This window comes from Esox lucius, chromosome 2 (assembly GCF_011004845.1).
Source record: "Esox lucius isolate fEsoLuc1 chromosome 2, fEsoLuc1.pri, whole genome shotgun sequence".
NCBI lineage: Eukaryota > Metazoa > Chordata > Actinopteri > Esociformes > Esocidae > Esox > Esox lucius.
Genome location: NC_047570.1, coordinates 35,880,987 through 35,908,421, shown reverse-complemented (window position 1 = coordinate 35,908,421; position 27,435 = coordinate 35,880,987). Strand labels below are relative to the sequence as shown.

The following is a 27,435-nucleotide window of genomic DNA, read 5'->3' as shown; positions in this document are numbered from 1 at the left end:
AAGAATGATTTTGTCCCTGCTGCTATTGGCCTTCTGAATTACATGAAGTAATTCTATGTTTTTTTGTGTGTGAATTGTTGTGTGGTGTTTGGGGAGTTAATTGTGTCAGTTGTGTTGATGGTTGAATGTTCTGCTGGTTGTGCAACAAATTGCCCTTCTGGGATAATAAAGACTACAAACTAACTAACTAACATCTGTGACAGCTTCAGGATTGACCTGCTGTATGGACATTTTAAAGACCAGACAAAGCTGGTCCTAAACATTCATCCTCCCACATGCTGAACTCCAAGTCATGACAAGGTCAGCGCGAGGCTAACCTCAAAATGCTACTTAGAGAGCTACTTAACGTGAAATCTATAAACACATGGGCGAAGTGGTCAAACAGACAGGGTTTCCATAGAGATCAAAACTACATTTGAAGTGGTCCACCAGCGTAACAACCCAGCTTCAAAGCAACTCTAAATCGGGAGTCACCGTATCCATTTAACTTCCACATCATCAAGCAAACAGTCTTATCTAGAGCTACACGTTGAGTGGTGAGCACAATCAATTTTGATCGTATTTTTTCCTACTGGCCACGGTGTAAATGAACCAGAAACCCTGGCGTCGCCAACAGACCGACAGCAATTATCGAAGTCAATAACCAAAAACAACTCTGGCTCTGTGTAGTCGCCCTGACCGTGGTGATACACGAACCACAAAGCTGTGTTATGAATCATCTACTGAGGTCCACTGATCCAGGCTGTTGTCAAACTGAGTACTGAACCCTCCTCTGAGGTGTGAATGGCTGTAGATGAGTGTTCCCGAAAAATAACCCTGTTAATAATTACCCAAAAAGAATCCCTCCATAGTCTGTTGACCGCTCGGTGATCCTCCGGGTTTTCAGAGTATGTGTGTGTTAGCGTTGGCTTGGCGAGGCGTTCATGTGACCTGGCTAAACGGGCTCTCATCTCAACTGCTCTTCATTGTGCATGTATTTTTGTGTGCCCCACTTTTCTCCCTTTCCATTCCCAAATCGCGGTTACGGCCTTGCGTTGGCTCCACGGCAGACGCGGGAGAGTTGAAGTCTGCGAGGCGTCCTTCTGACTCACGTCTCGCCAGGCCTTTCCAATTCTTATAGCAGCGCTCGCTCAACCAGGGGTTTCTCGCCTGATACGTCCGCATATACCGGGAGGAAAACGCATCGAGTGCTTCAGTGCCGAGTGCTAAAGTGCTTCAGTGCCGAGTGCTAAAGTGCTAGAATGTGGAGGGCCTGAGTGTTGAGCGCCTGAGTGTTAAGCGCCTGAGTGTTGAATGCTTGAGTGCCGAGTTCTATAGTGCAGAGCGTTTGAGTGTTGAGCGTTTGAGTGTTGAGCGCTTGAGTGTTGAGCGCTTGAGTGTTGAGCGCTTGAGTGTTGAGCGATTGAGTGCCGAGTGCTTGAGCGTTGAACACCTGAGTGTTGAATGCTTGAGTGCCGAGCGCTTGAGTGATTCAGTGCCGAGTTCTATAGTGCCGAGCGCTTGAGTGTTGAGCGAATGAGTGTTGAGCGCATGAGTGTTGAGCGAATGAGTGTTGAGCGCATGAGTGTTGAGCGCATGAGTGTTGAGCGCATGAGTGTTGAGCGAATGAGTGTTGACCGCATGAGTGTTGACCGCATGAGTGTTGAGCGCATATGAGTGCACATGTCTATGTTAAAATGTGTGCGTAGAGTCTTTCAGGTGTGCATGTAACGACTTCATGGAGACAGTCTTCTTCTAAGTTCCTTCTAAGACCACCACTGGCTGTTACAATTTGCGGGTGTGTGTGTCTGTGTGTGCGTGTGCGTGTACAGAGTCTGGGGCTCATTCAGTCCACGTCTAAAGCAGGCATATTCTCTATTTACTTGACTTGGTGGAGACGGCTCTGCTGCTCTCCTCTGACTTGTGTCTGGGCTCCTCCGGGGAGGGGGGGGGGCTCCCTGAGGAGAGGGCTGAAGTCAGGAAGTCCATGGTGGAGAGGAGAGCCTCTGTGTGGAGCAGGAGATCCAGGGAGGTGAAAGTTACCTGGAAGGGGAAGAGGGGGAGGCGAAAGGGAGAGGGTTTGAGACAGGGAGGAAAGGAGGTGGTGTATTGATACAGAGAGAAATACAGAAAACGAGCGAGGAGGAAAAGAGGGAAATAGATGAGGAGAGAAAGAAAAGAGGGAGAGTGTAATACAGAAAGAGAGGAAGAAGAGGGGAAGAAGAGAGAGAATGTGAGGGACGTGCACATCCGTTCCTCTGTCTCTCATCACCAGCCACTTAATTAAGTCACATGGACCTTTGAGGTCTCAGAGCATGCGGGAACAGGCAGAAGTCAGCAGGCTTCTCAGATGCCCACTCAGCATCCATTAGGATACATTAGCATGGCTGCTGAACTGATAAATGCAGTATTGAGGGCTAACAGACACACATCGGTCACAGTGGACCAAACTAGTTAAGACTGATTTGTTTGGAATGGTAGAATTACGTAATGCATGCCAATTTTGTCTGCTTGGATGTGTGGGACAAAACAGAAATTAACGGTTTTAGACATCATTGGCTACTTACATTGATCATCTGCTCAGTGTTCTGGTAAACAGAGGAAAACTTTGGCCCATTTCTGTCAGCCTGAGAAGAGTGAAATTACCAAATCAATATGTTGATTCAGTCGTTTAATTCTGTCCAGCCTGCATTATAAATGAAGATCTGTGGAATAAAAATAGATTGTACAGCGATGGGACTGTGACCAGCCCACTGTCATCAGCAAAAACCTCTACCTTCCACCCTCCTCTCCTGGCCCTGTCAATAAAGCAAAACGATCCAACAATTCATATATTATTAATTTACATGCCTCTCCTCTCCATGTTTCGCTGAACAACGGAGGCTAACTAGAAAACCACTGCTTTTAAAAACATTTGGTTGAGAGTATAAATCAGTAATGAAAATACAACTGATTAGGTCTCATTGTTGTCATACTGGTTGCCAGGCACCCACTGGTCTGTTGGGACTGACCGGTCAGGTCTGTTTGAAAAAGGCACCATGTTTATTGCCCTAATTTGGACCACGGAATTGACTTTGGGAGTAGGACACCGCTTCGGCAGAGCTCAGGCCTGTAGAATGACCCTGTGTGTTGTGTGATAATGACATAGTCAGTCAGACAGTGGTAATGCTTTATATAGTTACTAGAAAGAGAGGAACAAGTAGCACATCTCATAAAAAAGCCTAAATCATTTTATGGGACGAGCTCCCTGTTCATCTCTGTTGAGTGACCGTCTAAATCGGTAATTGATTTGGCGCGGCACTCTCCGTGAGATGTTTTTATGAAGTGGACTTTTCCCATCCCTAGTGATCATGTAATGTTGTCCTAAACTGGTATCTCTCTAACAATACTGAGGTACAGCAGAAGAGCTTAATACCCAGTCTGGTATCTCTGGGTTTGGCCTGACATGAATCCCTGCTGCTTGGTATTCAATGAATGTCACTAGAATGAGGACACAGGGCTGGGGATTTCTGAACAGCCAACACACAATTCAGAGATGATAATGGTCAATACTGCAGAGTCATTCTGTAGAAGCACTGGGCATCATTCACCAACCATTCTTAAGAAGAAATTCCTTTAGTTCCCATGAAGATTCTGACATTCACCAATGCTTTCGTATTTGGGATTTGTTCTTATATAAGAACATAATCTATGTACACTCAAGAGCACACATTTAATAGAAAACGTGGAAAGTTATTGGTGAATGAGGCCCATTCCTCTTTGCACATTGGTTTTAATACATTCCATAATAAAAGGGTTTTCGTAAGTTACAATCAGTTCATGACCTTAAATTTGGCTTCCAAACTGCTTTAAGTGAGGTTTAGAGACACTGAAACTACAGCTGGCAAATCTCATGTTTAACAGAGCCTGTATCAAATCTGCATTCAATTAAACCCCATTAAATTTTAATAATCTGACATGTCAAACTCCCGTCTCCTCATTTTGTGATATGTGATTTGTAGAGACCAGGTCTCAAAACTCCCAATAGGCTGGATATCAGGACGTGTTGGATGTCCCCCCTGATATACGCCCGGTCAGTCTGTGTTTTGTCGTGTCACATCGCTCAGTAAAACAGGAAGTAACCGGCATCAACATGTCAGGGGAGAAACTCTCCCTGAACTCTCTCTATGACGGCTGTTGTTTAGCAGCATGTTAGCATTGCAACGCGATGTTTCAGAATGCATTACCTGACTGTTAACCAAGCCAATAAATGCACAGAGAACATTTTGGTATAACAGAGTAAAATTGTATTACCTTGAAGTATTGGACTTTGAGAAGATCAGCCCCATATTCCACAGAGGAGTTGATAAGACACAGGGCTTCACCATTGGAATCTAAAAAAAGAGTAGGACAACAATCAACAGCATTCTGTCAATTTATGGAAGCCATGTTGGTATTCAACAATCAACAGCATTCATGTTATTGATACAATCTTGGCATCTTCTGTCACTTTATGGAAGTAAATCTTGGTATTTGGTATTTTAAGCTATAAAAATAAATGTACCCATGTTTACATTTGTCACCTTAATGTAGACTTTCAAATGATTTTGTCTGAGCAAAAATTAAACATAAGTATAATTTTCAAGAAAAGCAAACATACTGGTAGTGTATACAATGTTATCTGGAATAAGGAAAGTGGGCAGAGACTTTTCTTTTAGCTATGACAGCTGTTAGAGTCATCAACAATTTGCTCCTGCTATTTCCCTTGTAGAAGCTAGAGGCCTGAATGTACACATCTCCCCTTTGCCTCTGAGATGTGTTGTGTTTCACTCTAAACATACCGTTGAATTCCAAGCATTTAATTGAAATCTTGGTGATGGTGACCACCATCTCCTACCAATGTGTTTACTGCCCATTTTAACCATACCAGCATTGCATCACATCACACTAAATCCACTGACCGTTGAATTCCAGGCACTTCATGGAGATCTTGTTGATATATGTGGTGGTCACCATGTCATACTTCCTGACCTTGGTGTCGATACCCAGCTGGGCAACATGGAGGACCAGAAATGGACTCTCCTTCTGATCGGACATGGACTTTTTCAGCGTCAGAACCACCTGATGGAGAGTCCCAGACATCTTTATTTATACCTCACCAGTGAACTCATTGAGAACCCATTCTGTCCAGCACGCTTTCTAAACACTTTGGACAAAAGTGTTTAGATAGCATGAAAGCATGTATATTACGCAGGCCCGCAGCTAGACATTTTCAGACAAGCAGAAAATGAAAAATCGTCCCCGCCGGCCTTTAGGGAAATGTTGTAATTTAAAATATCACAGAGGCCAGATTTGCGGCCAGGGCTAATAAAACTGAACGTGTATTAGGCAGGCAGGCTGGTGCCCCCCTATCCGTATGCAGCCTCGGTGGTTAGACACCTACCTCCATGATCTCCAGGTTAAGCAGCATGTTGACGGTGGTGTCCTCCAGGTCTCCTCCGTTGGTGACGGCAGCACACTGTCCCGGAACAGCCTCCAGAGGAGCAGACACCAACTCCACCGTCTCTAGCTGCTGCTTCTGCTCAGCCAGCTCTGCTTTGTCTGGACGATACAATGCATTACTGTCTGAACTGTATGCATTATCTCAATTCTAAATGATCGGCTGTGAAATATACATTATTTCAATATGACATTAGTGTCGGTACAATACACAGGATTTCCATTCTACATTATTATCTGTTGAATAAGCATAATCACAATTCTAAACAATTACCTCTACAATATGCTTTATCTCAGTTCAACACTATTATCTCTACAATATGCATCATTTTATTTCTTCGTGACTACATCTGCCTTGCCAAATCTGCTATAACTAGAAATGACATCCAAACCTTCACGCTATTGTCTAATGTTGTGGAATGTATAATATTTATTTAGCACAAAATACATGCAATATATTACAACACACACATGATGTATTACAACATACATGCGATATATTACCACATAGCCTGATTACAGACCCCCTTCTGACATAATTAATGGTATGGGTGGTGTGATCTTCTTGTCTGTAATGGTGTCACTAATTTGCATTGGGCTCAGAAACATCTGAATATCTACTGAAACCAACAGCAAATGCCTCCGTTGTGGCATAATAAGAATATTGGAAGAAAGATTACACTTTTGTCTACTTTAATAGCCAGAAATATATTGGTTCAGAAGCTTAGTGTTTCCTAATATAGCTGAAGCTGTACCCACCTCTGGCCACCTGTCTGCTGACATCTCTGCTGTGCTCTTTGCTTCCCTCTCCTATGTTCTCCACTAGTATCTTCATCAGAACACCAAAGTCCCCTTGACCTAGAGACATCTGGAGGAAGAGGAGATACAGACATTTAAAACAATTAACTCATTTTGATTGTTGTCAATGGTTTATATCTCCTTTATTAATAATAGTAAAAGTACATTCAAAGGGTTTTTCCAGGCAGATCTCTCACAGAAAAGTGACATTTTGTATCCACACACCACAAGGTTTCAGTGATAACGGAAGAGGAAAAATCCACTTGAGCATTTCTTGGACTTCGCAAGGCTTCAGGTTAAGGTTCTGGTCAGTTCCCTTACATTCATGGACTTGAGAACTCCTTGGACCTTCACTCCAGGGATCTGGTTGTACCAGGAAAAGGCCAGGTTCCGTTCAACACACAGCTCTAAATTGATTGGCTGGAGGATCTCAATGTCTGTCAGTGGGGAGCCTTGCTTCAGCGTGGTCCTATGGAGACATTCACACATGAAATCTGTACACTTCAGAAAGAAAAATGAATCAGAATCAACACTGTTGAACACACACACACACAACAAACAGCAGTTGTCACAGACAGACACACACACACACACACACAGACACATTTAACTCTTCAATACCTGGACAGTTTAAGCTGTGTCAGGTTGACATGCATCTCCTCTAACACAGCTGGAAGCGGGAACCCTGGGGCAGTCACCAGACTGAAACTGTTACCAACCTGGAGAAACAGAAGGGGGGAAAAAGGGGACATATGGACGTGGTATATCACTATGTAACGTGTGTCATTTCGACATGATTCGTTTTCTAGAAATATCATAATTATGGAAATGTGTGTCATCACATTTGGTGTTCCCAACCAATAAAAACGGAGAAGAAAAACCCAAGTCCTCATGTGTTCCCCACCGTGATGAGCCCCAGGTCCACGACAAGTGCATTGTGGGAGGTGGAGGACTGGGGGATGATGATGAGGGGGGCCTTCAGCCTGATGTCCATGGAGAGACGGAAGCTCTTCTGGGCAAAGTCCCTGACGCTGGAGGCTGCCCTCTCTGCCGCCTGGGCCGTGGCCGCGCTCACCGCCTCTTTGGCCGTCTGGAAGTTGTCCACGAACGTCTGGAGGAAGGGAAAGTGAGACGGTGAAGACTCGGCGACACCGGGATCTCGGGCCTTGGTTACTGGATTGTACTCAGGCATTGACCAGGAAATAAATCAGAGCGGTTAGAGTGGCCGAGGCAGTGTTTACGGGTGAGAGTTCCACAATCCCGTGGTGACAGTGACAGGGATCCATGCATAAATGTGATTAGTCTTCCAGACGGTTTCTGTGGCAGTTACAGTTTAAGCAAAATCTGGAGTTAAAAAGTTCTTTAACAAAGCATTGATCATGCTTGTTAGTCCAGAAATAGGCTTAATCTGCGTTTGGGAAACCACCCCTTTATGCATAACACAAATTCAACAAGGTGATGCAAATGTCTAAACTTAAAGGACAATTTCACTATTTTTCAAGAGGATATTGTATGGTTTCTCACCATGGAAGAAGTGTATTGGCTTAGAGAAATAATAATCCATGATTCCGTTTCCTTTAAATAGGCATTACAGACTTTAGTTGATCATTTAGGGCGAAAAGAAAATCAATGGTGGTAATCAGCGTGGGTTAGCATGTTTTAATTTTTTTAATCAGAAAATCAATGGTGGTAATCAGCGGGGTTAGCATGTTTGCATTTTTAAAATCAGAAAATCAATGGTGGTAATCAGCATGGGTTAGCATGTTTTCATTTTTTTAAATCAGAAAATCAATGGTGGTAATCAGCGTGGGTTACCATGTTTTCATTTTTTTTAAATCAGAAAATCAATGGTGGTAATAAGCGTGGGTTAGCGTGTTTTCATTTTTTTAAATCAGAAAATCAACTGCTATTCAGGTTGGATGTTACATGAAGGCTATTTTGACCTAGAAAAAGATTCAGCTAGGAAAGTGTTTAAATAAAACTTTTGCAACAGATTACAAACTCTTGATTACAGCTTCTCTTGGGCCCTACAACATTTTCAAGGTGAGAAACAATCCAAGATCAAGATGAAAGAAAGGGAAATTCTCCTTTGAACATGTTTACTGGAAATTAATTCACAAAGACAGAGGGGAGGAATGGTACAGCTGAAAAATACAATGTAGTAGGCAGTTTTAGAATGGTAGTTAAGTGAGATTTGGAGTAAATGGCAGTTGAGTGAGATTTGTAGTGAATGGCAGTTGAGTGAGATTTGAATAGCATTTAAAACAGGAAAATGAATTTGGTTACTGATACTGTGCATGAAAAGCATTCCTTTCCTTATCGTGCCAAGACAGACCATTCCAGAAATTATAAAGAGAAATCCAATGTTCCAAAAGGTTTAAGAAACAGGGCAAGCTGAGCTGTATACTGTAGCTATCACCATGCGATCAAGTCCATAATCAACCCAATAACAGACCAGTGAAATGCTTCCTGGGTCATCAGTAAAATGTTTTAAACACATCCTGATCAGTTTAGTAAACTTGCATATCCCGTACATAGCAACAAATGTGTCTCATCTCATGTTCTCCCGTTTTCGCTTTTTAAATAATACCTTTAAAAACAGCTTAGAGGGGGCACCTGGCATAGATTGTTTACTAACTTTCAAAGGTTTGTAGGACCATTTGCTCAAATATGAAACTGCCATTGTTAAATGAGGCATTTCTTGGCTAGAGAGGACAGTTAAAACACGGCCATAAAACGTTAAGTAGAAGAAAACACGTGTGGCAGGCTGACTACCTATTATTACACTGACCTGAAGGTATTAACCGCTTTACCTTCACTGCATTTAGATTTCAATGAGGTAACTAGGAGTGCTTTTCATTTTTATGGATCGCCCCCACAACCACGGATGAAAACACACAGGAGAAGTGGGGAGAGCTTTCGGCCATCACTACCCCAAGCAAGCCGCTAAACAGCAAACAAATGGATCCGGGCCCACAGCTGGGAGTGAGAAGCCATTGAAAAGAGTAGGGGGCCTTCTTTTCAACGCGTGACACAAAGATAGAGGCTTTTCGCTGATAAGGTTCACACAAACTCACCCAGAGTATAAATGTTTCGGGGGAATAAAGTGTAAATGATAAGGTTTCATCTAACAGGGTTGGAGTCAAATAAATTCAGTTGGTAAACGGAAAAGTTAAATTCTTATTCCAATTTTCTCCAATGAGCCTATGAAATAAAAATGTAATTGATTTAAATCCTGAATTGAAATGCAATTGACTCAAACTCCGCTCCCTAGCCAAGAGATCTAGGCCAGTGGTATTGATTAACAGTGCAGCGGTATCTATGGGTGTTGTGGAGCTGCAAAGCCAAGGCTGAGTGCAGTACTTTAGTGCTGTGCTGTTCTGCATGCTATAGCCAGTACCTCATCAGAAGAGGGATACTGATAGCTATAAGAGGCCTGGAAAGAACAAGACAGATTTAGGGTAAAATGTAAATAGAAAGTGTAGCTGGAGAAGAGAAACAAATGCATACAAGGTAAGAAGAAAGCCAAATAGAAAAAGGCAACCCAAACAGGAAGAAAACTCAATCTATCAACATAGGTGCAAAAACATTATATAAACATAAAAATACTTAAATGAATTAGGGTACTCTAAATCATCCAAATAAATGCCGGCGAAATATACAGTATTTACATTTCAGAGAACCAGATTAAGCATTGTCCAAGACAACTAAGTGACCCTGAATAGAGGACCCACAGAAATGCATTCTTAGTTGGGGATTAGGGTTAATAAAGGTCCAGGATATACAATCAAACTACTGAAGGTATACGATGGTAAACCACAGTTTCAGGTCTTAAGGTGTATCCCTGAGATTTGCCTCACCAGCAGGGACATGAGGAACTTGTGCAGGTAGATGACCTGGATGCAGCCCAGCCTCATGGTAACCTTCCCATCCACCTTGGTGGTGTCAGAGTAGCCCTCCCCCTCTGTTGCGACAGGGTACAGGGACAACATGAAGCTGAAAACCTCCTCCCCCACGATGGACACAGCCTACAGGACACAGTAGAGGTGGTATTTTGATTAAAATCCAAAAACTTCCGGTGTTAACTCAACCTCCGGTGTTAACTCAACCTCCGGTGTTAACTCAACCTACCGGTGTTAACTCAACCTACCGGTGTTAACTCAACCTACTGGTGTTAACTCAACCTACTGGTGTTAACTCAACCTACTGGTGTTAAGTCAACCTACTGGTGTTAAGTCAACCTCCGGTGTACGACTCAGTAAAGCCTCTCCAACCCTGCATTATATCGACTACATTAATTCAATTAATTATGTTGCATTACCTAATTAACTAATCCACCTATTCTCACTAATGACACAAGCATTTACATAGGAGTAATCCGCTCACAAATTAATGTTATCTGTAATAGTGGACTGCAAGTCTACCTTTTTGTGGATGGTTTTCGGATCGACGTCCATCACGACAATGTCCCTGAGCCTGGTGAACACGGCTGTCTCCTTGGCCTGGACCATAACTGATGCATCAATGCCTGAACAGTCAATAAGCGATGTCAAGAACACTCTGGTCGAGACAAATAATACACTGATCATAAGCAGAGATAACTAAAAATAAACTTTGGCGGCCAACCAGATTTGTTTTGTTGCAGAAGCAAAATCATTTGTTTCAATAACAAATATAAATTTGAGCCAGCCTGACTATCTCACCCTGTATTCTGATATCAGCAATGTTCCTTCGGTCGTCACAGACCTCCACTCGGAATGAACCTAGCATAGCAAACAGCTTGAAGTTGAACACGTTGGTGTCCTTTGCTCCTTTTGACATTGTCCTTCCCTGTCCAGCCTTCTCCACCTGTTTCCTGGTCTCCCTGTCCTTGGAGGCTGACAGCTCCTGAGGAAGGGCTGTATTCAAATAATTGATGGTGGAGAGGAGAGCCTTGGTGTGGAGGAGGAGGTCCAGGGAGGAGAATTCCACCTGCAGGGGCGACCATTACCATGATCACAGATATAGTGACATTCATTCACGGTATTCAGATAGATACAGCACCGTGCAAAGGTCTGAGGCACCTGAAAGTCAAACTATGGCTACTTATTTGGTAGTAAGTGTTCATTTGTAAAAAATAATATATATTCACAAATATACTTCAAAAAATTATATATATGTATAAAATAGCGCTAAAGACTTTTGTACAGTACTGTTGATGATGGAGAAGATGGAATTGGTGTTGAGTTGGACAACTACATAAAACCTCCAAAAGAACAAATGAGTTACATCATAAAACAGGACGTTCCTCTGTCATGCAGGATTTATACCAGGATCATCAGGAGCTCCTAGTAAATAAATCTAGGTCATACAGGCTACATGAGTAGGCACAGTATTTCACTTTGGCACAGTGAACAAAAACTTGAATACCACAGCTAATCCCACCGGCACATTGCTACAAACAAACACACTGTTCACTTACATGAGCCTATCAGGGGGAGCCTTTTATTTAGCAGATACACACTGTTTTCTCTTAAATAAAAATGCACAATCTACCGTTCTCTAATAACAACACATCTGCACTCTCATTCTCATGTTGGTTTTGTCCAATGTCAATCTTTGTGCTGTAACGGCAATATTATTTTACAGTATGTTATATTGATTGTTTTTGTAGATATACATACCCTTCATTTGTAATAGCTTTTATTGCGAGTGCTACATTGTAAACATTAAATCAGACCATTAGCACCGGGGCATTTCCTCCAGCATCATAATGACCAGCTATCAATTTGACAACAAGATCATAAAGTATTTTTAAGGATCACTGAACAGTGGACGAAGAGAGAGAGAGGCAGAGAGAGAGAGTGTATATGCATTTGAGCCAAAGCGTGCGTAATTCTGGGTTTCCTATACATATGGGAATCAGAAGTCAGTTTTAATTCTTGTTGTAGATTTTAAAACAACTTTTGGTTAAATATTAACTAGTCCACCTGAAACATTTCCTGTATACTTGGTCAGCAATGCCAATGTATATTTAATCATTGTACTACTGTCATCTGAAAGCGGAATTCCTCTCCCAGTGCCTGGTGTAAAACTAGACTGAAGTATGTTGTCATCTAGGATTTTTTTCCCTGTGCTAGCAGCATTTCATATTTAGAAATGTGTAAATCGCCCCAGTCTTTGTCAGTGTGAAGCAGACCAATGCCTTGATGCAGCCACCACCATGCTTCAATATTAAGCATGCAGTGGCTTGTGAAGGATTTGTACCATATGAAAACAACAAAAAACAACCTGAATCATTTTTATTCATTGAGATCTGCACTGTAAGCATTACATTGGGCCGTGACAACGGAGACCTTTGGTAAAGCACCAGTCATTTTTATCATAAAAACCTGTCATTGATTTGACAACAAAATCATAAAACCTCTTCAGGGACCAGTACACATGAGGAGGCCAATAGACAGAAGGAGATTGACACAGAAAGAAAGAGAGAACATTTTTGTGTTTTATAAAAAAAATCTAGTTTGTTTCTCAACAGCGGTTTGTATGGTTAATGTTAACTAATCCCTTTGACTGTTTTTACTTCGGAATTCAAGAACTTGCAGTATGATCGCAGCTTCTGAAAAATGCAGAACCTTGGCATTTACCAAGGTTCACTCATATATCACACTAAAACTGTTTAAAAATTAAATAGAATAATTTAATGTTGTCAGTTCTGAAATGGCCAAGTGAAAACAGTCCTTGGAGTGTTGCAATTAGAGTGCAATTAATCTAACTGCAATTCATTTAATGGCCATTAATTTTGGTAGAAAAACTAAAGTTTGTAAGGCAAAGTCGCCAAACAATGTCAAACCAAATGTATAACTTATTCTAAAAAATATATTGTATTTGAAAGATTAGCCTCTCCTTGAACTGCCACCTTAACGTGGTGGAGGGGTTTGAGTACCCGAGTGACCCTAGGAGCTATGTTGTCTGGGGCTATATGCCCCTGGTAGGGTCTCCCAAGGCAAACAGGTCCTAGGCGATGGGTCAGACTAAGAGCGGTTCAAAAACCCCTTAATGAAGAAGAAAATTGTGTGTCCTGTGACGTCGCCTGGCATGGCGCAGCCGGGGCCCCACCCTGGAGCCAGGCCCGGGGTTGGGGCTCGTTCGCGAGCGCCTGGTGGCCGGGCCTTTCCCCATGGGGCCCGGCCGGGCCAAGCCCGAACGAGCGACATGGGGCCGCCCTCCCGTGGGCTCACCACCCACAGGAGGGACCATAAGGGGCCGGTGCAGAGAGGATCGGGCGGCAGTCGAAGGCAGGGGCCTAGACAACCCGATCCCCGGACACGGAAACTAGCTCTAGGGACGTGGAATGTCACCTCGCTGGCGGGGAAGGAGCCTGAGATGGTGCGTGAGGTTGAGAGGTTCCGACTAGAGGTAGTCGGGATCACCTCTACGCACGGCTTGGGCTCTGGAACCACACTCCTTGAGAGAGGATGGACTCTTCACCACTCTGGAGTTGCCCATGGTGAGAGGCGGCGGGCTGGTGTGGGTTTGCTTATAGCTCCCCAGCTCTGCCGCCATGTGTTGGAGTTTACCCCGGTGAACGAGAGGGTCGTTTCCCTGCGCCTACGGGTCGGGGATAGGTCTCTCACTGTTGTTTGTGCCTACGGGCCGAACGGCAGTGCAGAGTACCCGACCTTCTTGGAGTCTCTGGGAGGGGTGCTGGAAAGTGCTCCGACTGGGGACTCTATCGTTCTACTGGGGGACTTCAACGCCCACGTGGGCAACGACAGTGATACCTGGAGGGGCGTGATTGGGAGGAACGGCCCCCCTGATCTGAACCCGAGCGGTGTTCAGTTATTGGACTTCTGTGCTAGTCACAGTTTGTCCATAACGAACACCATGTTCAAGCATAAGGATGTCCATCAGTGCACGTGGCACCAGGACACCCTAGGCCGCAGGTCGATGATCGACTTTGTTGTCGTTTCATCTGACCTGCGGCCATATGTCTTGGACACTCGGGTGAAGAGAGGGGCGGAGCTGTCAACTGATCACCACCTGGTTGTGAGTTGGATCCGATGGCGGGGGAGGAAGCTGGACAGACTCGGCAGGCCCAAGCGTACTGTAAGGGTCTGCTGGGAACGTCTGGCCGAGTCTCCTGTCTCGAGATCTTTAACTCCCACCTCCGGCAGAGCTTTGACTGGATCCCGAGGGAGGTTGGAGATATTGAGTCCGAGTGGACCATGTTCTCCACCGCCATTGTTGAAGCGGCCGCTCGGAGCTGTGGCCGTAAGGTCTCCGGTGCCTGTCGAGGCGGCAATCCCCGAACCCGGTGGTGGACACCGGAAGTAAGGGATGCTGTCAAGCTGAAGAAGGAGTCCTATCAGGCCTGGTTGGCTTGTGGGACTCCAGAGGCAGCTGACGGGTACCGACAGGCCAAGCGGACTGCAGCCCGGGTGGTTGTGGAGGCAAAAACTCGGGCCTGGGAGGAGTTCGGTGAGGCCATGGAGAAGGACTATCGGCTGGCCTCGAAGAGATTCTGGCAAACCATCCGGCGCCTCAGGAGAGGGAAACAGTGCCCTACCAACGCTGTTTACAGTAGAGGTGGGCAGCTGTTGACCTCAACTGGGGATGTCGTCGGGCGGTGGAAGGAGTACTTCGAGGATCTCCTCAATCCCGCCGTCACGTCTTCCATTGAGGAAGCAGAGGATGAAGGCTCAGAGGTGGACTCGTCCATCACCCGGGCTGAAGTCACCGAGGTGGTTAAGAAACTCCTCGGTGGCAAGGCACCGGGGGTGGATGAGATCCGCCCTGAGTACCTCAAGTCTCTGGATGTTGTGGGGCTGTCTTGGCTGACACGCCTGTGCAACATCGCGTGGCAGTCGGGGACAGTGCCTCTGGGATGGCAGACCGGGGTGGTGGTCCCTCTTTATAAGAAGGGGGACCGGAGGGTGTGTTCCAACTATAGGGGGATCACACTTCTCAGCCTCCCCGGGAAAGTCTATGCCAGGGTTCTGGAGAGGAGAATACGGCCGATAGTAGAACCTCGGATTCAGGAGGAACAGTGTGGTTTTCGTCCAGGCCGTGGAACACTGGACCAGCTCTATACCCTCTACAGGGTGATGGAGGGTTCATGGGAGTTTGCCCAACCAGTCCACATGTGTTTTGTGGATTTGGAGAAGGCATTCGACTGTGTCCCTCGCGGCATCCTGTGGAGAGTGCTTCGGGAATATGGGGTCCTGGGTCCTTTGCTAAGGGCTGTCAGGTCCCTGTACGACCGAAGCAGGAGCTTGGTCCGCATTGCCGGCAGTAAGTCAGACTTGTTCCCTGTGCATGTTGGACTCCGGCAGGGCTGCCCTTTGTCACCGGTTCTGTTCGTAATTTTTATGGACAGAATTTCTAGGCGCAGCCAGGGGCCGGAGGGTGTCAGGTTTGGGGACCACACGATTTCGTCTCTGCTCTTTGCGGATGATGTTGTCGTGTTGGCCCCTTCAAGCCAGGACCTTCAGCATGCACTTGGACGGTTTGCAGCCGAGTGTGAAGCGGTGGGGATGAAAATCAGTACCTCCAAATCCGAGGCCATGGTCCTCAGTCGGAAAAGGGTGGCTTGCCCACTTCAGGTTGGTGGAGAGTGCCTGCCTCAAGTGGAGGAGTTTAAGTATCTAGGGGTCCTGTTCACGAGTGAGGGAAGGATGGAACGGGAGATTGACAGACGGATCGGTGCAGCTTCTGCAGTAATGCGGTCGATGTATCGGTCTGTCGTGGTGAAGAAAGAGCTGAGCCGCAAGGCGAAGCTCTCGATTTACCGGTCAATCTACGTTCCTACTCTCACCTATGGTCATGAGCTTTGGGTCATGACCGAAAGGACAAGATCCCGGATACAGGCGGCCGAAATGAGCTTTCTCCGCAGGGTGGCTGGGCGATCCCTTAGAGATAGGGTGAGAAGCTCGGTCACCCGGGAGGAGCTCAGAGTAGAGCCGCTGCTCCTCCACATTGAGAGGGGTCAGCTGAGGTGGCTTGGGCATCTGTTTCGGATGCCTCCGGAACGCCTTCCTGGGAAGGTGTTCCGGTCCCGTCCCACCGGGAAGAGACCCCGGGGAAGACCTAGGACACGCTGGAGGGACTATGTCTCCCGGCTGGCCTGGGAACGCCTCGGTGTCCCCCCGGAAGAGCTGGAGGAAGTGTCTGGGGAGAGGGAAGTCTGGGCATCCCTGCTTAGACTGCTGCCCCCGCGACCCGGCCCCGGATAAGCGGAAGATGATGCAATGCAATGCAATTTGAAAGATTAATTCATTTTACCACAATCATTACAAAGTGAGATTAGAAACATGCTCCCAATCTCCTAGAAATGAATATATATATTCTTGTATAGTTTTGGATGGATCGCCAACATCTAAAATGTGTATTAAACCAAATATCATTTTGAAGGATCAGTCCCTTGTTTTGGGGATTAGAACACTAGTGGCCTGATAGTTTAGTGCTTTGGATTAAAGGGTGTGTCCATGGCAAAGCAGGTGTGTCCACACGCTATTCCAGACCAGAGATTTGGAATTACTAGCTAACTGAAAGCTCAGCTTACTTCATACAGTCTGCAGTATTCAAAATAAAATGACAATACTTGGGAAAGTTTTTAGCATTATAATTGTTTTAGTTATAAACAATGACTCAGACAGAACGTTTTAGAATGACTCTGGCAGAGGTTTTAATCAATGGAGAGATTTCTGTTGGCAGAGAGAAAACCTTTCCAGTGCCCGTAAGCGGTTGGCTTGGTTTATCAGGGGGGAAAGTTGCTCACATACCTTCAGTGTTTGTTCAGTGTTGTCAAACATGGTTTTGAAATTCGGCCCATTGATATCAGCCTGTAGACAGATGTAAATAGTACACAAACACTCACCGCTCTAGAAAAACATTGCATAACTCATGACATCATGACAGAAATAGGAAGTAAACACGTGCTGGGCATTTAAGGTTCACAATAAGCTGATCATTAAAGTAAAACACAATAGTCTCACATCTAAATTGTAAAACAGGTGGTGAGACAGATCAAGAGAGACACACAAGCAGAGTGAGACAGTGACAGAGTTTGATCTGAAACCAAGGCCAGGAACAAGTAACAAAGGGCCCAGAGAATAAAACACGACCTACTTTGGTGTACTCCACCTTCAGCAGGTCTGAACCCTGCTTGTCCGACGAGCTGATCAGGTGCAGAGGTTGATTATTGGTGTCTGGAAAAAAAAACATACTCAAGTCACCAAAGATTGTTTTGCTCTGCCCCCAATAAATATGTGATGGTAATTAAAGGGTTGGCATTTCCTGTTTATGGAAACCCATTGTCCATTGCAACCTGCCACGACTAACCCAGACCCCAGGTCCATTATGTACTAAAGCAGATGGCAGCCAGGCTAATGCTGCAGTTTGGCACTTTGTATCTCAACATATTTCCAGGCTACTCTGTGGGCAGTATGAGGTTATGGTGAGGGCAAGGGTCAGGTTTCAGGCACACAGTCCACTTTGGGTTACTAGTACCTCGTATCTCATAATAGTCCAGGCCAACCCTGCGAAGGTAGGAGGTTATGGTGAGGTCAAAGGTTCTCATCTTGCCCTCTGCCCCCAGCTGAGACACGCTGAGTGCTAGCACAGTGTTTTCCTGGTCAGCCTGACGGGTCAACTCCAACAGAACCTGGAGACGAGAAGGCAGACCACACCTGAAAAAACAGGTTGGGATGCGACGCCAACCCTAACCCTATAAGAACCCTTAACAGGAGGGACAAATATACGAATACAACTACCCATTCAAGTCAATGTTATTTGATGGGTATACCAAGACTCTGTACCACGAATAGTGACAACAAAATGTAACTAGACGTTAACCAACAAATGTTATTTTAGTCATAGGGTGCCACATAAATAAGTCTTTATAATCAATATATTTGACAAGCTGTGCAAAAAAAAAAAAAAAAAGATACAAGCATTGTGGACATAGTTCCTTCAACGTAGATCTGTTTTGCTTTATTAAATAGCAGTGGATACTGTCTTCAGACTGTACCGATTTAACTTCAAACTTGAACTGGACATCTGTCAGCTCCTCTGCAGTCGCGGGCTTGTGTTCCTCGTCTAATGACATATAAAACTGATCATCATCGGAGTCTGGGGAGAAAGACAAAGAGTTTTCAGCGTAATCCTACACACAATACCAGTCAAACGTTCAGACACAACCATTTAAGTGATGTATGTTTCGCATTACTCAAATTCAGTAACTCTCGAGAGCCAGAAGCCTCAAACAATATGAATATAATGAGTTAATAATAACAACAATAACCACTATTATAATAGTTATAAGCAAAATCCTTTATTTAAAAAAGTCTGTTAAAAAAAAAAAATAACTACAATGCTCTTAATACTGAACACTATAAAACAACCTATACAGTGAGATAAAGGTCCCAATCATTCATGATTCAGGCTCTGCATGACCAGATGATCCCTTTAATCCTTCAGGGTAATACTCTATAATGGACGCCATGAAAATACACTGTCTGATCTGGTTAAGATGAAAGAGGATGAATCGTATCCAGCCGCTGAGGCTGACCTGAGAGAGAGTAGCTTTAGTATTTCAGATTTTCCTCACGTAGAACATGGGCTAGTGCTATCTGGGATCCTTGAGGAAGTCACTACATCAAACCCTAACCTCAAACATAAACTGTAATGAACCCAACTACTTCAGCAAGGTGTCAGACTGGGGCGGGTTGCATTTACATTTTGCCAAAGAACTTGCACTCTTAACGACTGATCCGGGATCAGATGACCAGACGCCAAATCCTTAAATTAACCACTGAGGCATCGGACCATAAAACACACATTCATAACCATCAGTTAAGGCATCTCAACCTACCGGTCTCTAATGCTTCCAGCAGCACTTGAGGTTTCAAACCCAGGACATTTGGTCGGGCCTTGGTCAAAGACAGCCCCTGGTAGAGAAAGGAAGGGGAAAGAATGGATGGCCAACGTTGTTCATTTGATTTCCTGACATGTAGCTAGGGTAATGCTATGGACGTGCTTAAACGAGACTACATGCGAAGTGGATCATACCACCTGTACCTTCTCCGTGGGGGTGGACGGGGTTGAACTGCTCTGGGGGAGGGGGATGCTGTTGACCAGGTCCCACACTCCCTGGATCTTCTGGTCGGAGATCTTCACATGGAGCAGAGGAAGCTCGCCAGACACTTTGAACCTGTAACAGACGTTCCACAGTCACAAAGTTGAAAAGGGTTACAGTGAAAAAACTGAAGGAAAAGCAAAATGATATTTTTGGTCATAGAAACACAGGGGAACCCAGTGGGAGAGATTCACCTTTTGAAACGGAGAAGACTTTGGTTCTGCCCTTTGCAAAATGCTATTCACAACTGTTAATGGCATTCCTCGCAGAAGTAAAACAGGAAAATACTATTTCAATTCCGGGTAACCAAAGAGGGAGGGACGGTTTACCGGGCTAGTTTTACCTGGCCATTCTGGCATCCTTCTCCACCATACATTTGGCCAGCTGGAGGTTGAAGTCCATCGGCTGAAGGATGTGCTGGATAGAGGAGCCATGTTGACGAGCTGCCTTCCATGCCTCACCTGGGAACACACAGGAACAGAGACGACCTGGATCAGTTGAGCCTTGGTACAACAGAGGGTTGGCGTGGATTAAATAATTCACATTGCGTCGGAAGGAGTCAGAGGAAGATGAAATGGAAAGCCATGACCTCAATTCGAGCTGTTCAGTAGTGGAGTTTCGCAAAGGAGGTTTTGTGTGTGTTGTGAAGTTGTGTGTGTGTGCGCGTGTGTGTATGTGTGCGCGCATACCTGACTTGCTGTACAGAATCTGCACACTGCGTAGCTCCAGGGAATATCTCTCGTAGGCCCGGTCCATGATCTCCTCCAGAGAACTGAAGCTGGGTGACAGTGGCTGGCTGGAGCCCTGGTCCACACTCACCAGCTGCACATGATAAAACACAGGAGACAACGTAACACAACAGGTTTCTGCTGTCATTACGCCTGTACATAACTGCAACAGAGCTTAGCCTACTGAAGTCTCAGAATTTATTCAGACTCTTCTCACAAGTTAACGTCAAAAACGACAACTATCACGTCAGATTAGGGCAGCTCAGTGCCCAGTGTGGTTGAAGCATTTGACTAGCTAGCTAAAGGCAAGGGGGAAAATCTCTCATTCTGTCCTTGAGCAAGAGCATAAACCTAAACGGCTACAGTAAGTCCATCTGGATAAGATGTGCTGCTGAATCCAAATGTATATCCCCTGTTCTGACCTGTAAACTACCGAAGTCGATGATCATCAGGTCAGAGTTAGCGCTGAAGAAGCCAGATTTCGGCAGCAGCAGGTATGAAGGCTTTAAATCGATCCTCAGGTCCAGTATCTTACGGGTCTCTATGATGTGTGACAGACCTGCAGGGAGGACGGTACTTCATAAGACATACCTGGCAGTGAAGAGCATGTTTTTAATGGCTGTAAAGAGGTCTTAAGAAGCCTTTCTGAATGCATACATACCGTAAGGGCTACTAACTACATGCAGCTCCGGAAGAAATTAAGAGACCACTGCACCTTTTTCTTTCCTTTCCAAAAAAGTTGAAAAGGAAGGTTTTGAGTGAGGAACAGAAGGGTTCAAATTAAGAGACCACTGCAAATTGAACGCTTTTAATTTTTTCCGGAGCTGTAAATAATAACTTTAAACGGGTAACAAATTAAAGGAAAAACCTGAATAAATGTGAAGAGGAATGAAAAATGCGTCCATACAGGTGCACCACATGATGCAATTAAGCAATTAACATCCCATCATACTCTTTGGCACATATATAAATGCTAAGCACGCCCAGCTGACCACGATTTTAGATCAGGGAAAGAGGACAGAAGGTAAGTGTTGACAGTGGATGATGGTGCTCTTCACCACCATCATCATCAAAACACCAAATCAGGGAATACGTTTCGGGAGAACGGGGATCCATCCCTCTGGGAGAGTCCCAGAGACTCATAGAATCTACGCCAAGGTCCATTGGAGCTGTTCTGGCGGCTTGTGGCCCCTACACCCCACTGAGACACTTCACATTGGTTTTTCCCTGCCTCACCCCTGTCTCACCCCTGCCTCACCCCTGTCACCCATCTGTGTAAGTGCACACACCAGTGGCAGTTTTCTGCTTGATCTCCTCCAGTTTGGAAAGAGTAGCCGAGGTCAGCACCTCCAGATCCACTCCCTTCTCGGTCTTGAAGAACTCGGCCATGCAGTTCACTGTCAACTGACGATGGAGGACACACAGAAGGGACAACATGCAACTGATTCAACAACCATCAGACAGAACCAGAGCCGGGCGACAGAAAGCCATAGACTGATAATTGTTATTGGTTCAACAGTTTAATTGAACCATAATTCCATAACAATAATGTAAACCAGTTCTTTTCTCACTACCCTATAAACTACTACTCTGATGTGCAATCAGCTAAATTAGCAAGTGTATTACATTTCAAACTGTACATTCCCTCTATCACAGGAACATTTTATCAGAGGTCTGTATCGATAATTTTCAATTTGTCGCATTCAAATTATGCTTTCAGGAAAACAAGAAAATGTGTGTTAAACATAATTATTACATTTGTTTAATAAAATTTAAAAAAAAAGTGTTTTAATTAAACACAAATTGGAGGAAAATGGGGATGAGATGGAGGTCAACAGCCAGAGAGTGTGTCTGTGTGTTTACAACATACCGCGTCGTAGACTATCTCAACGGGCTGGGAGTGCACCCTCAGCAGCTGGTCAGCCGTGCTGTCCTCTGGGTTGAGCTCAAAGCGGATGGACAGCAGGGAGGAGGTGGAGTCGCCTACAGAGGCTATGAGGGACGGGATGGCCCCCTGCTGCTGCAGACCCGTCACGTACCAGTGCTCCAGCGCCGCCTCCACTCTGCCGGAGCGGTGGGGGAGACGAGGACGGACGGAGAGACGGCGAGAGAGGTGGCCGAAGAGAGACACAACAGGAAGGCTAATTAATAACAGCCGTCGCCTTTAATGTCCCTAAATGCTTTGTTTAGTGTGAAGACACTTCAGAAAAAATATATGGGAGGTCAGGAAACATTTCAGGCGCAGCATACGCCTCCTTATTCAAGAAATAAAAGGAAGAATCCGGGCTTTTAAGAGAAGGCAGCTGCAGGGCCCAGATCCGACCCTCACAACCTGTACAGAAGTAACAGACCTTCAGCCCACCGGACGTCGGCTGATTATCTGGAAAACAAAACGAGGTCTTGAACTTCGGCGGGGGCACGTCCTCTTACACTGTCACATGACAGGCGTGAAATTGTTCTTATTATTGATTCGTGATTTCATATTGTGGAACAAGGTGTCGTATACAACAGCTTTTGCCCAATTACAGTTGAGGATTGGAACCACCCAGTTGGTAGTACAACTTACTGCACCGTCATCCTTAGAAGCGAAGCGATTATAATTCTCGATGAGTTTTTGACTTATATTGTCGCTGTGTTTGACTGTTGCTGTTGCACTGTTAATTGAATCTGGGTGTTGGATTCGCCTGCAGATGTATGTTAAATGGTCTGGGGTACTTTACACAAGACAGCTGCTTTTAAGTGAATCTGAAGGGCGAAACACAATTGAGTCTCTGGGGACAGCCAGGGAGAGCTTTTGGTTCTCTGCTGCTTCAAAACTGGACCAACGCTTATTTTATTCTTTATTTTATTAGAGACAGTGGTGAAAGATGGAGAAAATTCCATCTTGATTTCAAGGATATTTAGAGGTGAGAAAATGGATGTGATTTCTCTCAGTATAATGGGTTTTGATAGTTTTCTATGCCTCAACAAAAACTCCGGTATTCCTCCCTTCCTGGTCCCACACACTTTAGACAATGTTGAAGTCTTAATTTGAATAACTTAGTTTAACGCCTTGCCCCGTAGCAGACAAGCAGAGTCTGGGGTGTCAGCTATGGACTCCTTTCAATACATGGTGTAACAGAGTGACCCTGAGGAGGGGTTTGAGAACAACCGCAAGGCAGGGTCTGTCTGGTGTCCGTGCTGAAGTCAGGCCAATTAGGGTGCATTTCTTCTAGGTTCCCGAGTTCATACACGCCTCCTAAATGGCATGCTGTCCCCTATGTAGGGCGCTGCTGCATTAATGCTCATTGGCTGACGTTGCTGCAGGGTGTCTGGCTCCTGTTGCAGCATTGTTAATTGAATCTGGGCGAAATGGAGACGGCGCTTTCAGATGTATGTCAAACGGTCAGTGGTATTTGACACATAAAGATTGCTTTGTTTGTACTCAAGACAATCTGCTTTCAAAGGGCATTCTTGCTCGCCGGCTAACAGCGCGTTGTGGTAAAAGACACAGTAGCTTAGTTGAAGTCAGTGTGTTTTCCCTGTATAACTTAAAACCAGAAAAGGAACCAGGCAAGCCTAGTTCAGCCGGCCCGCAATTAAAAGTGATGAATGTTGTTGCCCTCACTGGATTCAAACCCGGGTCTCCCATGTGAGTGGCAGTGTCTTTAACCACTACACCACAGGGCTCCATGTTAACCAAGTGTCGAGTGTCTCGACATTAGATCATTTGGTCACGCAGAAACACCACGCCAAGTTTGAATATTTCGCTAGACACCATTTATCATTGTGTTAAGCTGACTAAACGTCTCTTATTATGTTCACCTCCACCACAAATAGATACAAAGCCAGACAGAGAGATAGAAAGACAGACAGAGAGATAGAGAGAGACAGAGATAGAGAGACTGAGAGAGACAGAGATAGAGAGATTGAGAGAGACAGAGATAGAGAGATTGAGAGAGACAGAGATAGAGAGATTGAGAGAGACAGAGATAGAGAGATTGAGAGAGACAGAGATAGAGAGCCTGAGAGACAGAGGGAGATCCCTACTGAGATGGAGGTAGACTTACTTGATGGCCTGGGCCCCGGGTCTCTGGGAGACAGTGGTGCTGAGGTCAATCATCTGGATCTTGAGGATCTCTGGAATGTTGGGTTCCTCTCTCACGGTGATGGATGTACGAAACAGCTTGAAGGTCACAATCACTGCTACATACTGGAGGACACATGCAAAGATAAACACACGTAAACAAACAAACAAACAAACAAACACACACACACACACACACACACAGTATGTCCTGTTGCTGCAAAACAACAGAACCAACTGATTGGTCACTGAACCCGTGGGGTTGGGTCAGAGCCACAACAGGCAACAGGAATTGGTTGGAGTTGATCTAATCGCATTCAGACGTCACCTAAACGACTACAACTGAAGTAGTTACGGACGGAAATATGCAAGACACCAAAGAAGCACACGGGCGTGCAGACTTAATTTGTTTTCCCGGGACACTCACAGACCTACCTGTTTGGGTAAAGCCAGGTTGTGAGAGCTACCACTGTATCCAATGGCAGTGTAGAGTTTAGCCTTCTCTTCAGCCGACATCAAATCTTCAATGGCTGTACCTGAAAAGGCATTGGGGGGAACACACAGCCCCAGTCAATGTACACACCTAGTGTTTATCAGATCACGTCATGCTTCATCCTGACACTACAGGAAAACATGGCGAAAGGTAGCTTTAAAATGCTTGTAGCCTAAAAGGTAATGATAATTTGTGTGTATATGAGTGTGCGCGTGTGTGTACAGTAAGCGTGTGTAGGTCTGTAATTTACGGTCTTCTTCTATGGTGTCCTGCTCCTGCTCTTTTTTCTTTGCCTCCTTCTTCCCAAAGAAGCTGCTGAAGAACCCTCCACCCTGCTTGGGCGCCACGGCGGCCTTCTTAGCCACCACTTTCTGGCCCGACCGGATCACCTAGGAGACACAAAAACACAGTGACAACAGCTGACAGAATTAGGATTTTTCTCCCCCCGTTATCCAAATATCTAATCTGGACCCAATACAGTACGCCGGAAGAGGTCGTTGATCTCTCTTCAAGAAGTCTTTTCAGAAAAACCGACTCAACTGCAGGAACCACACAAACCTCCATCTGTGCTTGCTGCCGGGCTAAGGTGATGTTGAACACGTCCAGGCTCTTCTCCAGGTCCTGAATCTGCTTCTCCTGGTCGTCTCTCAGCTTGCCCGGCGGCGTCAGCAGCTTCGCCTTGTAGGACGCTTTGTAGGCTTTCAGTGTTTGCCGGTGCTTCCTGATGTTGGCCCAGGACCACATGCGGTTGAAGCGCCTGATATGGACCTCCAGGACACTGTTCAAACAGTACCTCCACCTGGGCAAACACCACACACAGTTCACATGCAGCAGTTAGAGCACCGCCACGTGGACCCACGTCCATAGCCCAGGGGGAAAACCATAAACACCTGAGTAGAAACCACTAGGAAACCCAATAAGGAGACCCCCACGGACAATAGAAATTAGTGTCGGAAAATTGGGGATAACTCCTGATCCCCCCGAGGATTTACATAAATGAGGTCTCCTAATTAGTTTCCTGATCAGATGGAGTTGAAATGGGGTTCAGCAACTGAGGCACTGGAAAAGGGAGACGGCCTCACCATTGTTTGGCATTGGTGTGTATGGGGACGTCAGGTCTGTACTTCCTGTATGGTCCATTCTTCACCATGCAGTCTATAGACTCCAACAGGTCTACCATTGTAAGGTACTAAGCAGTAACAGACATACATAAGAAATCAGTCTATAGACTCCAACAGGTCTACCATTGTAAGGTACTAAGCAGTAACAGACATATATAAGAAATCAGTCTATAGACTCCAATAGGTCTAGTACAGGGGTACTAAAGAAGTAATAGACATCGATAACAGACATAGATATCAGAATGTAGACTCCAACATGTCGCTGAGAAACCTCAAGTACACTTCATATTCAAGAATTTAGAAAAATGAATGCATCTTAATAATCTGAGACTTCAATATTAAGGAGGAAATAAATATGTAGCTACACACAGCAGCTGATGGGATGACTGGACTCAAGTGAGGAGAGCAGCTGTTCTATTTACAGCAGTGTGGGAAGTTGTATGCTAATGCTGCGAAATTGCTAGCACAGATGGCTTCCAGGAAGCCATGTGCGTAGACGCATTGTGTGGTCTGGCTCAAAGCTGGGTTAAATAAATGCCAAGTACTACGTGTGAGGTGTATTTGATTGGCTGGATCCAAATCCACCTCAAGCACTATGAAGTACTGACGATGCATTTGTACGGGGTTACGGTAGATCTATAAGGCCGATATGAAATATAATTTAGCAGTGTTGTCGAGTATGTACATGAAAAAGAACAAAAATACATTGTGTATGAGTGTGTTGTATGTATATCTGTGTATGTGTGTGCGCGTGTGTGTGTTTGTACCTGTGGTTTGGTCATCTCTATTGCTATATTCTGAACCTCCAAATACAACTTGGCTTTTGGGGTCTTCAGCTCAATCTCAGCATTGGGGTTGATGACCATTTTAGCTGAAGCAAAGATGGGTTTAAAAACTGCAGAGAGAGAAAGAGGTAAAAAAAGAGAGAGAATGAAATTGAGAAAGAGAGACACCACACACACATCTTATTCCAGGGCTGCCCAAATGGTTCTGGAGGACTGGTCCACTTCCAGTTTCCATTCTCTCCTTCTAATCTAATGCTAATCTAAGCCTATAGGGGATGGTTTCACTGACACAGATTTAGCCTAGTCCTAGACTAAAAAAAATCATTAGGCTTCTCTGTCTCATGTCTCAATCTGTGTCAGCAAAACTGACCCTAGGTGAGCAAAAATAATTACCGGGTACTGTAGGATTTTTTTATTTTTTTTATGTTCTGGGGATTACCAATATTTGCGTGGCTGACAAATTCAAAAAATACATTTAAGCCCAGTCAGTGGAGATTATCAGTGACATATGTTTATAATCCAAGACTGGCATTCATCTATGTCATGGAAACTGGCCAATAGTGTCACATGACACACAAACACAGACCAACAGGGAGGTGAGATTACAGTGAACTCCAGACAAACATTACATAAACTCCATTCATATTAACACTGGCACGCTATTAAGCTGTCACCTATCTCTTTCATATCACAGTGTTCCTCTGTCTATGGGCTTGGGAAGATAAGCGGACGTTTAAAGCTATGTGTAAACTGACATAAAGAAAAGATATGTCAGTTTACACAATTTGTGTGCGGGTGTGAAAATAAATGAAGGAATCAAACAAAAGGATTCCTATCAATGGTATGCTGTCTTGGCTTGGCTAGTTTGAC

At 45.0% G+C, this 27,435-nt stretch overlaps 1 protein-coding gene across 5 annotated transcripts in view; it reads right to left on the bottom strand.

Moving 5' to 3' along the window:
• Positions 1 to 27,435, bottom strand: part of vps13c (vacuolar protein sorting 13 homolog C) — a 94,709-nt gene that overhangs the window by 35,672 nt on the left and 31,602 nt on the right. For 4 of the 5 annotated variants that reach the window (XM_020053640.3, XM_020053651.3, XM_020053645.3 and 1 more), the window contains 30 exons: positions 26,548 to 26,675; positions 25,742 to 25,848; positions 25,218 to 25,458; positions 24,910 to 25,048; positions 24,602 to 24,702; positions 24,150 to 24,292; positions 21,971 to 22,163; positions 21,390 to 21,504; positions 20,523 to 20,659; positions 20,062 to 20,194; positions 19,716 to 19,833; positions 19,315 to 19,447; positions 19,109 to 19,184; positions 18,266 to 18,366; positions 17,746 to 17,899; positions 17,365 to 17,444; positions 17,019 to 17,078; positions 10,959 to 11,226; positions 10,680 to 10,783; positions 10,116 to 10,283; positions 9,656 to 9,691; positions 7,160 to 7,366; positions 6,877 to 6,974; positions 6,577 to 6,724; positions 6,217 to 6,325; positions 5,402 to 5,559; positions 4,920 to 5,079; positions 4,273 to 4,352; positions 2,547 to 2,606; positions 1,863 to 2,022 (listed from right to left, as the gene is read on the bottom strand). In XM_020053640.3, coding sequence (XP_019909199.3) covers positions 1,863 to 2,022; positions 2,547 to 2,606; positions 4,273 to 4,352; positions 4,920 to 5,079; positions 5,402 to 5,559; positions 6,217 to 6,325; positions 6,577 to 6,724; positions 6,877 to 6,974; positions 7,160 to 7,366; positions 9,656 to 9,691; positions 10,116 to 10,283; positions 10,680 to 10,783; positions 10,959 to 11,226; positions 17,019 to 17,078; positions 17,365 to 17,444; positions 17,746 to 17,899; positions 18,266 to 18,366; positions 19,109 to 19,184; positions 19,315 to 19,447; positions 19,716 to 19,833; positions 20,062 to 20,194; positions 20,523 to 20,659; positions 21,390 to 21,504; positions 21,971 to 22,163; positions 24,150 to 24,292; positions 24,602 to 24,702; positions 24,910 to 25,048; positions 25,218 to 25,458; positions 25,742 to 25,848; positions 26,548 to 26,675 — 3,915 coding nt within the window. The remainder of the gene's footprint in view (positions 1 to 1,862; positions 2,023 to 2,546; positions 2,607 to 4,272; positions 4,353 to 4,919; positions 5,080 to 5,401; positions 5,560 to 6,216; positions 6,326 to 6,576; positions 6,725 to 6,876; positions 6,975 to 7,159; positions 7,367 to 9,655; positions 9,692 to 10,115; positions 10,284 to 10,679; positions 10,784 to 10,958; positions 11,227 to 17,018; positions 17,079 to 17,364; positions 17,445 to 17,745; positions 17,900 to 18,265; positions 18,367 to 19,108; positions 19,185 to 19,314; positions 19,448 to 19,715; positions 19,834 to 20,061; positions 20,195 to 20,522; positions 20,660 to 21,389; positions 21,505 to 21,970; positions 22,164 to 24,149; positions 24,293 to 24,601; positions 24,703 to 24,909; positions 25,049 to 25,217; positions 25,459 to 25,741; positions 25,849 to 26,547; positions 26,676 to 27,435) is intronic. The other variant, XM_029113482.2, reaches the window with a different exon arrangement.